At 37.1% G+C, this 15390-nt stretch overlaps 1 protein-coding gene across 2 annotated transcripts in view; it reads left to right on the top strand.

The window, feature by feature from the left end:
• DARS (aspartyl-tRNA synthetase) overlaps positions 1 to 15390 on the top strand; it is a 90638-nt gene that overhangs the window by 42853 nt on the left and 32395 nt on the right. For both annotated transcript variants that reach the window (XM_008584721.1, XM_008584722.1), the window contains one exon: positions 14670 to 14772. In XM_008584721.1, coding sequence (XP_008582943.1) covers positions 14670 to 14772 — 103 coding nt within the window. The remainder of the gene's footprint in view (positions 1 to 14669; positions 14773 to 15390) is intronic.

Below are 15390 nucleotides of genomic sequence, written 5' to 3'. Positions count from 1 at the left end.
TGAGGGTTGTGATCCGTTGCCGGACACGGAAAAAGACAAAAAAAAAAAAAAAGAAAAAAAAGAAAAAAAGAAACATAATGTGCAATTAAAATTTGTATAATGACTGCCCTTGCTTTATCTTGCCAAGCTTTCCATAGTTTATCGTAAATTTTGGGGGCTTTATGCTTTTTTACAGGTGAGGAAATTGAGATTTGAAATATTAAGAGTTTTCACTAAGGTCTCTTTGACTCTAGGGCTCATGCTCTAGCCTCTGTGTCATCTGCCTCTCTGAGATAGTTCAGTAATGTTAGTTCAAAGCCCACCACAATGTAGCTGTACTTAAAATACAACCTGTTAGTTAGACACTGCCCCCAAGTTATTGAGAGTCAAATCCGGAGAAAAAAAATTTGGTTTAAAAAGTATATCTGATTATAAAGATTTTTTTTTAATTGAATCATAATTGATTATACATATCTTTGGGATTCAGTGTTGACATATATTGATCAAATCAATATTACTAGTATGTATATTGTTACAAATCGTACCTATTCTTTATACCCCTTGTCCAATCTCTCCCTAACCCCTTCTCCCTCCCCCCTTTCACCACTGATAACCCTAGATTTCTTCTCTCCCTCTGAAAGAGTAATGATTATTCTGTTGGTTTGAGACATCCTAGTCTTTTCTTTGGTCTCTGCTGGTGACCCTCCTGGTGTCAATGCCCTCCAGTGGCTGGCAGACCGTCTGTGTGGTGGTTGTGACGTCTAGCCGCTTTTGCAGCAACTGTGGTTACTGTGGTGGCTGTAGTGGGCCACCTACATGGAGGTGATGTTTTCAGCATGCTCCTTGGCGCTGGCAGTGTGTCTGGTTGTGGGGAGTGTCTGGTCTCTGGCTCTATGCCTCAGGTCCCCAGGCATATCCCAAGGCACTGGCGGTGTGCTTGGTTGTGGGTGGGTGGTCCAGTCCCTGGCTTCATGCCTCAGATCCCCTGGCACCCGGAGGCACTGGTGCTGTGCCTGGGCTGGAACTAATTTTTTGTCCTTTGCTTTTAAAATGGAGGAACTTCCTGTGGGAACCAGTACTTGAGCTTTGTGGTTGAGTTAAATTGCTGCTTTGCTGCTTTCCCCTAGGGAAGACTTTTTGTGCAGCTCAGGGTTTAATGGTTGACCTTATAAGTACTTTCAGCTCTCCAGAGACTGGGTGCACCTGGGTTGTGTAGAAACTCTGATCTGGGCCTGAATCTTTTTATCAAACTGCACCCCATGCAATTCTGCATTCCTGACGAGTCTCCTCTGAGTGGTCCTGTGCTGACGGGGGGTGGATCAACTGTCCTTGCTGTGCCCCAGTGTTCTCCCAGTGGGCCCGTCTCCCCCACCACCTGTGCTCCAAACACTTCCCATGGGATGGGCCCTGCGATGACTCACCAGCCTCTGAATGGCTCCCCTTTTTCAGCTTTTCTGGCTCCTTGCTCCTGCATGGGTACACAGGAACCCTATTAGTGGTCTTGCTGTCCCTGGGGCCACCAATGCCCTCTTCTTCCCTGCCATCTCCAAGCAACTTCATCCGAAGTGCACAGCTGCAGCTTCTGCATGCTCCTGCTCCATGCACTCAGCATGCGGTCAGACTTAAAGCAGCTGCAGCAGGAAATGCTTTGAGCAATTTTTTTCTTTCTCTCATCATGGCTTCTCCCCATTCATGAACTCTGTAAGTCTCTCCTCTTCCTCTGAGCTCCAGCGGCCCCAGCTTGGCTGTTGTTGCATTTTTATAGTTGTAAATTGGTTGATTTGTGTGAGAGAGTGACGCTGGGGACCGTCTATTCTGCCATCTTGACCGGAACTCCAGATTATAAAGATATAAAAAATATTTTCATGTTCAAGTCATCAATTGATGCTAAAAACAATTCCAAAGAGGAATTTTTAAAAATTTTATTCGTTAGTGATAGTAACGAGTTTTTCCTCTTTACTATAAAGCAGTAGTTGCCTTCCCTAAGGAATCACCTCACTGTTAAAAAGTGTGCTATAAAAACAATGGGGGGGGTGTGGAACCTAGAGAGTTTCATGTTTTCAGTGAGTTATTTTTCCTGAATAATTTTTTTTTTCCTTTTTGTCTTTTTTCGTGACCGGTAACGGGATCGCAACCCTCGGTGTCGCACCCGCACCGCGCTCAACCAGCAAGCGGACCGGTCTCTACATGGGATCCAAACCCTCGGCGGGAGCGCCGCCACACTCCCAAGCGCCGCACTCTACCGAGTGCGCCACCGGGCCGGCCCTTTCCTGAATAATTTTAATAATAAAAATTTGAAAGTTATAATTATAAACACAAAATCCAAACATTACTAGGCAGATCTGATAATTAATTGCATCTACTTTTGCTTATGCTTTTGACTTTTTTTTCCCTTAGTACTGCCAGTACGTCTTACACATTCTTATCACTCTCCCCCTTTTTTTTTTTTATGGTGGCTGGCCGGTAAGGGGATCGGAACCCTTGACCTTGGTGTTATCAGCACCATGCTTTCCAAGTGAGCCACCAGCCAGCCTTCATCACTCTTATTTTGAGAAATGAGGCACAAAGTCACTCAGCAAAGCACCTGTGTGGTGTATGCAACTGATGTGGAAAATAAGACCACAAACTTAGAATTTAAAATAATGATTTATCATTTACTAAGATTCTGGACACAAGAAGGAAATGAAAAGTGTGGCTGGATGATTGATACTGTTCCTTAACACATCAAATTGCAGGCTTTTTATTAGACACTTGTACATACTGAAATCCTCTTCTAGAATTGCTCTACCTTCAGCAACCAAGAACAGATCTTGGGACATTCACGTATGCGTGTCCTTTTAGGTTAGCTTTTTGTAGAGTGATGCTAATATACTGTCAATTCTGCTGTGACATATGCATTCCTAAAAATTACCATGCTGTGCAAAATTGTGCAATAAAAACCACAGGGTTTATGGAGAAAACGAGGTTAATGTCATAACATCAAAAGCTTTATCAATGGCACATTTTTTAAAAAGGCAAGAACCTAACTTGTTAAAGGTAGCTTGAACAGTTTTATGCATGTTGAATAGTTAAGAAATACATAAATACTACAATAAACATACAGCACCTTACCTTGAAAAAGATCTTCAGTATGCAAAGTTTCTACTTTGAGAAACTAAGTGGAAATGACACTTAATCTGGAGTAAATTGCCAGGATGGGCTGGGACTAACTAGACACAACCTACTGTGGAGCTGGGATGTGCTCACCTTCTCTTTGAGCACTTGGCCAAATAAAGGGTGGGGCTCTGTTAACAAAGAAGAAAGGCAGTCTATTGGGTAGGCAGCCAGCAGTGTCTCCTAAGCTTATCTATGCTGAGTAAATTGAAGAACAGTTCCAGCCTTTTGAGTTCATGAAAAGCCCAAAGACTGAAATAGATTGTTTTACCTAAAACCTTTTTGTTTTTCTGGCTGATAGTATTCTGCTCCTCCCATTATGAATCTTCCCCTTATTCTATATGTTTTCAGGTGTCCATATGGAATACCCTGGTCTTACAATTCCTTAATTTTCCTCCACTATCTTCATTGCTCCATTTTAACACCTCACTTCTATGGCCACAGCTTGGATTTTGCCCATCAGAACTTCACTATTTTAAACTCCAGTGGCCATTCTCTCTGACTGTAATTTCCACCAGTGTACCTCTCCCATGCCTCCTAATCTTCTGTTGGACCTCATCAAGACTTCTCTCGTCTCTTTATCAATCTTTCCATCTCCTCCCAGTATTTTTGCAACCCTCATGCAACCCCATGTTCTACTCCTAGAACTACTCTTACTGCACCTATATCCACTGTTCCCTGTCTCTTTGTTTCTCTTGCCCTGCAAACACCCTACACACTCCCTTGTCGAACAGACTCCTGATCCCATAATCTAACACCAAGGTTAGAGTGTATTGTGTATTTGTGGCTTAACTATTGATTTTCATTCCTCAGCTGAGCCCAGTAGTATATATTCTACCTTACAGTGAAAAATAGAAGTTTACAGGCTGCCTGTATTTTCATTGTTTCACTGAAATCTTCATGATTTCTCTTTATCCCGTGTTTCTAAGTATAACTAGAAAGGAAAAATTTGGAAAACACTATGAGTTTCATTGCTTTAGTACTGTCAGTCATCTATGATGATTAAAAAGAGCACAAAACCAACGACATCTAACCCAATTCTGGTGGACTCTGTTTAAATCAAATGAAAATCCTTACTTATATAAGTTTCCAGCTTACTTTAGAAATTTAAGGACCAATGAATCATGAGGTAATTCAAAAGAATATTTAGTAACACATTCCCTTTGGGAATCTAGCAGCTTAGTTAGTGGGCCAGCTAACCACTCAGCCAGAATCTGGTTTGAAAAAATAGTATGAATAGAAAAAGGCCATTTCTAATCCCCATTTAAATTTCATTCTGTCTTAGATCAATTTTTTTTTTCCTTTTTGTCTTTTTTACTGACCGGTAACAGGATCGCAACCCTCGGTGTTGCGCCCACACCGCGCTCAGCCAGTGAGCGGGAACTGGTCTCCACATGGGATCCGAACCCTCGGCGGGAGCGCCGCCACACTCCCAAGTGGCGCACTCTCCAGTGCGCCACCGGGCCGGCCCTTAGATCAATTTTTTTATATGAAATGCTTGCAATTATCTTTAGTACTAGGGGAGTGCTTAAGGACTATTTGTTTATCCTCAAGATGTTTCCATTTTGAACGTTACTACCCAAACAGACTGGACATTAAAACATGCACAACAAAATGGGAGAAATAATGATATTTATATGTTAATTCCATGAGGCCCTACATTTAACTGTATTCTCTCTGGCCATATACCAGCTGGAAAAGAGCAAAGACTCCACTATTAAAAATATCAAATCAGATAGTTCCAGCTGGAGTTTCCTAATCATTTAAAAGGCAAAATATGAGGTGACTTTTAATATCTTAAGTAAATAATGAACTTTGCATTTACTTTAGATATTAAATGATGTGCTTATCTTTTGCCTTCCTGACTAGATGCTACTGCTGCCAGTTACTAACTTTTGAATGTTTTCCTTAAAAGAAACATTGGAGTTTAATATGGAGTCAGCTGTTTTTCCCCAAATTATCTGTTTTAGGAGTATCTAACTCATCAATACACTAATCCAGAAAGTTGACTCACTAATTGGATTTAAATGCCACAGGATTCTTCAACACGTTATTTTAATCAATTTGTTGGAAAGATCAATTTTTTCATGGCTGAATGCATATAAAAATGAAGAAATTGAATGAGTTACATAGGGGAGGTTGGCCTGTCTAATTCCCTGTAGACAGGGAGATTAAGAGGAGATTCTTAATTGTATATCTGAAATGGTTTGTGGACTTTAAATGAAATTTGTCTGGAAGCAGGGAGATACAGTACATATCCAGGCCTGTGTTTCTGCACCCGTAACGTGTCTGCATGCAGTTGTTTATCTGCCTTTTCCCTCTCAAATTAAGTTTCTTATATGATATGTGTCATACATAAATCCTATGTTGACATTAATTATCTAATATTTAGTAGCTGATACTGGAGTTGAGGCAAGAAGTATATTCCCTTTTTAAAATTATTTTTTATTTCATGCTATTTTAAAGAAATTAACAGAGTACTTTCTGTTAGTTATGGTTGCATCTTCTAAAGTCAAGGTTTTATTTTACAAAGGCAGCGCTGGAGGCCTTTTTGTGTTGACTGCTATAGAAGACAACAATGAATGTAAACACAAGTTTTTAAAGTTTAATGCTAAAGTTATAGCAACTACTATAAAGGGCCACAAGTAATGTGTGATTAGAAGTTTTTAAAGGTAAAAATTATATGTTATTTGTACTTATATAATACTTCTTCCTCTCTCCAAACAGAGATGTTTTGATTCTGAAAATAGGGCTTATACAGGACCATTATTTGTATACATATGTATTTCATTTTCTTTTTCTTCGTATTTGTCGTTGTGGTTGAGTGATTTATCGGTAGTTGGTGAGTCACAAGTATGTCTCATCCTGTAATGAGTCATCTAACTACACATGTTTGTTTATTTTCTTTCTTTTCTAGACGTGGTTGAGTGATTTATCGGTAGTTGGTGAGTCACAAGTATGTCTCATCCTGTAATGAGTCACCTAACTACACATGTTTGTTTATTTTCTTTCTTTTCTAGATCTTTCACCTAAAAATAGGTATTTTACCAGTTGGTAGGTTAAAATTTCAGTTTGCTACAATATTACATGAGGAAAATACCAAAATAATACTCAGAAGAAATCGCATTGATTTAGGAGTCTTTTATTTAGTACCTGCTGTGGTCCAGACACTTTGCTGGGCTTGGGTGTACAACGATTTATGTATGATATGTGTATCATATAAGAAACTTAATTTGAGGAGAGAGAAAAGGTAGATAAGCAACTGCGTGCAGCGACATGTTACAGGTGCTGTGGTAGGAGTATATATTATCTGTAGATGAAGTCCAGAGGGAAGCGGACATGTGGGTACTAACCCCTGAGCATCTGTGTGGACAAGTTGGTGAACATAGGCTAAGCCACTATACTTAGTGTATTGCAACTCCTTGACCAGCTGCACCTACATGGTTTATACCTCTTTGTTCGAAGAGGGATTTACCTATTAGAGGAGAAAAAACTTCTATATTCTCTCCAGTTCAACAGTTGTATTGAAAACTTGGATAAAGATAAAGATGTGCTTAAAAAAAAGGTCTAAAGTCTAGTGTCAGAAATTTCCAGATAGCTTATGAGGTTAATTCTTCCAGGTTAAATATAACTTTAAATAAGAACTTCATATTTTATACAAAAATTCTGCTGAATTTCCACTGAGGCTGGCAACAGCAGCAGAACATCAAAATATATTAGTGTTTCCGGGGAGAGTAGCATGATCCTTGGGTATTTGGGAAACTATTAGTAAAAGGCTTGTTATTTCCACACTCTGTCACATAAACTGTAAAGGAATCTGGCAGCTTGGGAGCTTCTAAGGATGAGAAGGTATTATTTCAAAGTGAGTGATGATACACTCTGAGATATTTAAATTTAATTCTGATTGTAAGTCTGTAACAGAACTGACTAGTGCAATAATCATAAGTGATCTTATTAGCTGTGTACATGGTAGGCTAATTACTCAACCTTTTAGAGTCTCAGTTTTCTCATCTGTAAAATGGTGATAATACCTACCTTGGTAGGCCTTTGTGAAGTTTAAATGATATGGTATATGTATAAAACACACAGGAACTGGAACATAAAAGGAAATTACTCAGTGATAGTTGCAATAATAATACTTTTGGGATTTATTATTAAGATCACTTTCATTTGAGCTATAAAAATAAAATTGTGTTAGTTTCTTCAACATTAAACAAAAACATGAAGAGAAAATGAACAAAACTACTATAGAAATATAACACAAAATTTATGAAGCATTACATATTTTCTGCAAATGAGAAAAAATGTTGAGGAATATAGACCAAATAGAAAACAGTGATTATAGAAAAGGGGGGTGAATATATGATGTAGGACTTAAACTTTTAAATTTACATGTTTATTTAGCATTTGAATTCTGGATAATAAATATGTACTTTTATAATATGAAAAATAAGTTTTTGAAACAGTATTTTTAAAATACTGTTTCAAAAATAACTTAAAAACATGAGAACAAAACCTGCCATTTCCCATCACTCACTCATGAGGGGCAGTCTCGATTGGAGGTATTCTTTGAAATGATAACTTCACCAGTGACCTCTGAATCATCTAATCCAACATACCCTTTTATCAGTGTTCATGATTCTTGTTTGCTACCCCAGTGGTCTCCAAAATGTGATATGCTCAATATTACTCATTGGGGTAAAGAAAATAATTAACATCCTCCCTTCTATCGTTCCTTCCTTCCTCCTTTCCTTTCTTCCTTACTGTCATTTTTTATCTAAAAGGGTGAGAAAGAATTTGACTTTTTCTAATGGTTAGTTTATAGATAAACACTGGGCCCGTTACTTGGGTTGCATCTCAGAAAGTCACATGTCACCTGTAACGTGAGATTTCTGAAGGAAAATTGTATGGTTCCAATAACAAAAAGGAGCTAATACTGTTACCTTCACTGTCTGGTTCACTGTCTGTGTATTGCAACCAATTTCAGTTTACCAATTTCTAGTTAACTGGTTTTGGGGGATTATATTATTTTAATAAACTGACACTTAGATAATGGACAAGTGGCTTAAAAGAATTTTTACAAAGAAGCCATAGATTGAAGATAAAACCGAAAATGTAAGCACAAACAAGAAAATGCTGACACTTTTACTCACAGAGTGAGATCTTTGTATTCGGTGCATTATGAGATTTTTAAAAAATGATAGTCTAATCAGATCTGATAAGATGTCAGTATTCCCCAAATTAGAAATTATCAGACAGACTGTGTTAAGTATGGATTTGCATCTATTCACTATTGCTAACTATGAACCTTATCCCAAGTTTAAAATTGCCTAAATGTAATACCTTAGTTTAGTAATACATGTATATAATTTATAAATAAATGTACATATATTGGGATACCCAAATTTTTTTACTGATAGTCTCAAATGTTTGGAGACAGCTGCTCAGTCCTATTTGATATATTAACGATTCTCTCCTTTTTGAAACATGTTACTTCCTTGGCTTCTCGAGCACCATTCTCTTTTCATTTATTCTTTTTTCATTGTCTCCTGTTCTTCTCCACCCAGAGTTCTATCATGGTCTTCAGCTTTTCTGAAGGATAGTAAACAATACATATAAATGAGATTGCCCTCCAAAAAACTGATTTGCATGACAAAACCAAGAGGTAATTCCAGATGAGTAGTTTTAAAATTATTTTGAGCAGTGCTGATGTTGAAATATGTGTTTGTAGCCCCTGCCTCCTTCCCCCGAGCAGTCACTTTGAAGAGAACAATATTCACTTAAATGAATAAATTCTACTGTGTTTCATGAGAAATTAACCCTAACATTTTATAGTCAAATTTTATATATCTGTTTTTTAAATCTCTTTACAATGCTTAATACACACTGTAGGTTCTCAGCATATGTGATGAAGTATTAATAAACTTTTACTTATTTCAAAGCCCTTATAATCGAATGATAGCTTTGAATTCAAGGATTTTTTTTTATTTCATAACTGTCTTAAGTTTAAGATTATATTAGTCAGCTGTTGAAAAACATTATGTAACAACCACTTCAAAACTCATAGCATGACAATACCACCCAAACCATTCTACAGATTCAATGCAATCCCTAACAAAATCCCAATGGCACTTTTTGCAAAAATAGGAAAGCCCATCCTAAAATTCATAAGTAATCTCAAGAGACTCCAAATAGCCAAAACAATCTTGAAAAAGAAGAACAAAGTTGGAGAATTCATACTTCCTAATTTCAAAAGTTATGATAAGCTAAAGTAATCAAAACTGTATTGGCATAAGGACAGACATATCGACCAATACTGTAGAACAGAAAGCACCAAAATAAGTCTTTGCATATGTGGTCAGTTGATTTTCAGCAAGAGTGCCATCACCATCCAATGGCGAGTCACATGGCCAAACTCAAAGTCAAGGGGCAGACAAGTACTTTGAGCGTACTTTGAAGCTATGGCAAGAGTATAGATGTATACTACTACCATAGAGGAATGAAGACATGAGATCAATAATTCAGTGTGTGCAGAGATTAAGAACTTAAAATTTTTTTTTGCAACATTAAAGGATAAAGTATTACTTATTAGTAAATTATTTTAGACTATGAAGCTTGTACCTCCTTCAAGTACTGAAACCATTTTGACCATTTTAACAGTCTTTGAAGTCTATTTTACACAGTCTTCCTTTCAAACTTTTCCTTAACACAGAAAGCCATAATTGTGAACATCTATTAATTACTGTGCTAGGTTATAATGTGGCTCTCTTCCACTTTCCTAGTTTTGGTTTGTATAGACAAGGTTACTTGAAAAAGTTTGCAGAAAGATTTGTATTATCTTTTAATTCTGTTTTTCCACAAACTTTCTGAAGTACCCTCATACTCATATGGGTATAAAATACTCTTAAGCAGTGAACTGTTACTTAATCCAACAGGTATGCCCACTTCTGATAGTTCCATCGGACTTTTTTTAGTTTCTTTTCAAGTAATGTAGATATGAAACTGATAATCAAGATTGATAATCAAGATAATGTAAGTGTCCCCGAAGTTATTAGTGAGGCCCTAAGTAGTAAATGTGTATGTCACTAGTATCACTAGTGTTGGAAAGATGAATTCTTTTCCTTCAGATAACTGTGTACTGTTTATTTTCCTCCGAGTTGTTTGAGTTATTCATATAATATTATTTTTTTTAAAAAGATAGCAAACTCTAAATATTTTTATAAAATACTTAAAGAATGGTGCTTTTTACAATTTTATAAAGACAGTTTTAGTTAGAACTAAACTATTAAATTGATGGTTGACAGTTTCTAATGGATGACATGAACTCTGTTGTGCCTATTAGCTAGGGCACTTTAATATCAAGGCTGTACTAATTTATCTTTTTTGTAGAGTGATTAATTATATGGAGAGTCAAAGTGAAAGTTGTATGAAAACAATGCAGTGATGGTGTGTTTTGGAGGGGGTGGTAATAAAAAATTGCTGACTTATCTCTTGAAAAGATGAGTTTAATTTACTTCATCCACTTTTCCTGCAATAAAGTTGTTCCCATGAGTTCCTCTGTTTTCCACCGTTGATTTTTTTTTTTTTCAGAAAGTCACATGTCACCTGTAACGTGAAAGTCACATGTCACCTGTAAAAACCCAAGGCTTTTAGTTGCCTGTTAGATAAAACTCTTTTTTGAAAATATGGACATAGTGGCATATGAGTTTCAAAATGTAAAACTGAAACCTTAATAGGGTCTTTTTATGATAGCAATCAGACTGTTGCATATACAGGATATCCCCCTTTATCTAAGGGGGATATGTTCCAAGACCTTCTGTGGATGCCTGAAACCCTAGAAAGTAGTGAATCCCATATATAGTATGTTTTTTCCTGTACAGACATGCCCACAATAAAGTTTAATTTATAAATTAGGCACAGTAAGAGATTAACAACAATAACCAGTAATGAAATAGAACAATTATAACAAATGTAATGTAATAAAAGTTATACAGTTTGAGATACACAGCAAAACTAGCAGTTTTTCCTCCACAATTTCACCAATAGATTCGTTCTTACTGTAGATCTTAGCAACCTCTTAATGGAAGTACTTTATGGCTTCTCTTTGGTATATCCAAATTGCCAGCATCTCTTCTCTTGTGTTTTGGGGCCATTATTAAGTAAAATGAGGGTGACTTGAATACAAGCACATGTCAATATCATGACAGTGGATCTGATAACTGAGATGGCTACTAAGTGACTGAAGGGCGGGTAGCATCTACACCGTGGAGATGCTGGACAAAGGGATGATTCATAGGCAGTTAGCTCAGTTGGCTAGAGAGCAGTGTTGATAACACCAAGGTTGAGGGTTTGGATCCCCTTACCAGCTAGCCGCAAAAAAAAAAAAAGAAAGAAAGAAAGAAAAAAGAAGAAGGATGATTCATGTCCAGGACAGGATAGAGCAGGACAATGCAAGATGTCATCACATTACTCAGGACAGCACACAATTTAAAACTTATGAGTTGTTTATTTATGGAATTTTCCATTTTATATTTTCAGACCACTATTGACCACAGGTAACTGAAACCACAGAAAGCTAAACTGAAAAAAGAGGGGACAACTGTATACCATTAAGTATCACTCCATCTTCACATCAATGTTAAAATCATATTAATTAGACTGTGTCCTATAATCAAAGTGGAATTTTATCCTTCTGCTGGCAGTAATGTATGCAAGTATTCCTGTTCCTCTTGTTTTGACTCTAATTACACACACAGAACCCTCACATAGCCTTTTACTAGTTCTAGCTAGGAAGTTTTAGCCTGACCCTTTTTCATAAATCCAACTTCTTTGTTGTTTTAATGTTTTTTCTTCTTTTTTTTTTTTTCCCCCTTTTTGTCTTTTTTCTTTTTTCATAAATCCAACTTCTTTGTTGTTTTAATGTTTTTTCTTCTTTTTTTTTTTTTCCCCTTTTTGTCTTTTTTCTTGACTGGCAACAGATCGCAACCCTCAGTGTCGCGCCCGTACCGGACCGGGACCGGCTATGGGATCGCAACCCTCGGTTTTGCTCCCGCACCTCGCTCAGCCAGTGAGCGGCCGGTCTGTATGTGGGATCCGAACCCTCGGCAGGAGCACCTCTGCGCTTCCCAAGCGGCGCACTATAGCAGTGCGCCACTGGGCCGGCCCCAATGTTTTTTCTTCTGAATTCACTCATGTCTACAAATAGGAATAGTTATAGATACGAATGTAGATGTGTAGAGCTATTAGAGCTAAATTATCAAAGGTTTTTTAAAAATCGTGGAATTAGGGCCGACCCCGTGGCCGCGGGTTCGGATCCTATATAGGAATGGCCGGTGCTGCGGGCGACACCATACCAAGGGTTGCAATCCCCTTACCGGTCACGAAAAAGGCAAAAAAAAAAATCATGGAATTATTTTTCTAATGTCTAAACAGGCTGTTCTTTTAATAGTTAAGTATAATAAGGGGAAATACTGAGATTGGAAGAGCAAAAAATTGTTAGCATCCTTTATGTCTGATTATTCCTGCCATCTTTCTGAAAGATTCAGTAGACCAGTTTGTAATTGCAGACGTTTATCTTTGATACTTGTTTAAGAAATAGATATGTTTTCAGAAGTTATTTTGTAAGTAAGTTGTTTAGTATTGGAAACAGTGTTTAAAATGGTAGTTGCTTTCTGGTCTAGCTGATCAAGTATTTTAGCATGTAGTACTACTGAGTTAAAGTACTAAAGGTAGATTTGGTTCCAAGTTTCAGGTCCTGGATAAAAGGAGTCATGTGGTACTTCTGAGGGATAAAGAAGAGAAAATATCGTTTTCTTCAATTGGAGAAAGAAAGCCGGTTCTGGGCAGGTTGTCTTCAACCACATTCAAGCTTCTTTCTGGAAAGACACTAGCATGATGCTCAATCCTTAAGAGTAGATGTGTTTAACTTGAGTTGGCTTGAAGAAGACTGTTTGATAATGGAAGGTCCAGAGGACCAGCAAATGCTTTCTACTAGGGAGTCAAAGGGGGTACGGTCAGAGAACCAAGGGGATTGGAGACAGCAGAAAGGTAGCAGGGTGTGGCAAGTTACTTGAAGCAATAGAACAAGTGAGGAGGAGAAAACCTTCCTCTTGGAGACATGTGAGATAAGCAGTAGAAGCCTCACAAGGCCTGAATCATATACTCAGGTATCAAGTTCATTCATGCAAAAAGATGAGGCAACTGACAGGAGGCAGTTACATTGAAGATAGATTCAATGACACAAGATTGCCAGTATTAGCCCTTTTAACAGAAAACTGAATCCTCTCGATCTCTTCAAGTCTCAGAGGAGCTTTATCTTAGTTAACCAACTACTTCTTTTGCTGTAATAAATTCTGAGTTTCTTCAGTATGAAAGATTTTAGCTAAGTATTAGGTGATAGCTCGAGTGCAGGAGACATGAGAGTGCAAGAGATATGTGTACTTTTTTTTTTAAAGGTAGTTGGTAACAGACATATAGAATTCTAGGCAGTGTAGCAAAGTGAAGTGAAAATTTTTCTTTCTTACTTTACCACTCTTCAGCTGTTATCCTCGTTTTGATCCTTTTCCGACCCTAAGCAAATGTTCATTGAAATAGATTGTGGTGTTCTCTTGTGTAAAGTAAACACTGTTAGATGTCTGGAATGTCTGTTAGTACCAAAACTATTAAAGGACCAATTCCTCTTCAGAATGAATAGAATTTTTCCATTAAAGTTAAATCTTATTCTTTTCACCAAATATACTGTGGTATATTTTGTATGGGAATCACCATTTTGGATTACACCTTTTCTCCCTAGGTTATGTACTAGAGATCAAAAAATAATCAATTGGTATGTTTAATAAGCTACTTCATAATTTTATATTTCAGAATTTTGAGTGTCTGGTGTTCAAACTTCAAGTTCGTTATAGAATAAACTGCTCAGGAGATGCATTTATTTTACATTCATCATATATCAAGCTTCATATAGCCATTGTTTTAAGTGGGAATACACAATCCAATAGGCTGTCTATCTCAAGTCTAGTTACAGAATATACTCCAAAACTGAAGGCAATGAGGATTTAATTCAAAATGGCACCCTAATGTCCCCTTATTACCTTGAAATCTTTTCATTTGACCTTCTTCTATTATTTAATTCCATTACATACCAGTAATTGCATTTATTGAAGCCAGTGTTGCTCGTTATAGTAAATGCTGATCTTAGTAAATCTCAAATATAGAAAGAGAAATGTTCTTTAATAAATAATTGAAAGACTTCTTACTGTTTTTCACAATTTAGTTCTAGTCCTATTGGTCTTTTATGTTTAGAGTATTTTATAAAGGGTAACTAAGTTATGGCATCTAAAAAGTCATATCTTTAAGGAATCTCACACAGTATGCTACATAATAGCTTATTGTAAGTAGGTTAAATTGACTGGCTTTATCTCAAGTGGCTTACAGTATTAAAGAAGGGTTTAACATATCCAGCTTTACTGCTGAAACACCAAATGAGTTCTGACACCTATGATGAGATGATTAAAGTTGGGAATTTTTTCTCTTGACAGCATCAACAAAGAGAGTATCGTAGATGTAGAAGGTATTGTGAGAAAAGTGAATCAGAAAATTGGAAGCTGTACACAGCAAGATGTTGAGTTACATGTTCACAAGGTAACTTTTTTCAAAATATAAAATTATGTATAGATATAGATTTGAATAGTTCTTACAACTTTTCATGTTAAGTCTATATGTTCTTAATTAGTTGATATAAAATACTGAGATGTATAAGTTGATTACTGAATCAATTAACTTTTGTTATATAACTAATCACCCCAATACTTAGTGGCTTAAAACAACAAACATTAATTTGCTCACGGTTAAGGAGTAGTTAGAGTGGGCTCATCTGGGATGGCTCATCAGTTAAGGCAATACTGGGCTTGCAGATATATCTGGGGCATCTCTTCCTGTGGCCTTTCCTCAACCAGTAGGCTAGCCTAGACATGTTGATGTGGTACCAGGAGGGTTCCCAGGGGTGAGAGAGGGAAGCGCTAGTGTGCAAGCACTTTTCAAGCTTGTGCTTGTGTCACGTTTGCTAAATATCCCTTTGGTCAAAGTCACATGGCAAAACTCAGAATCAAGGAGTGGAGAAATAGATTCCAGCTCTTAATGGGAGGAGAAGGAACACTGTTGCAAAGAAGCATAAGTATAGGAACAGGAAGAATGATCGAAACCATTTTTGCCAACAGTCTACCACAATCATATAGGGAAAAGTAGAAAACACATCTTTTT

The sequence above is a fragment of the Galeopterus variegatus genome, unplaced genomic scaffold (genome assembly GCF_000696425.1).
Source record: "Galeopterus variegatus unplaced genomic scaffold, G_variegatus-3.0.2 Scaffold3347, whole genome shotgun sequence".
NCBI classification, from domain to species: Eukaryota; Metazoa; Chordata; class Mammalia; order Dermoptera; family Cynocephalidae; genus Galeopterus; species Galeopterus variegatus.
This window is presented reverse-complemented; position numbering and strand designations above follow the sequence as displayed.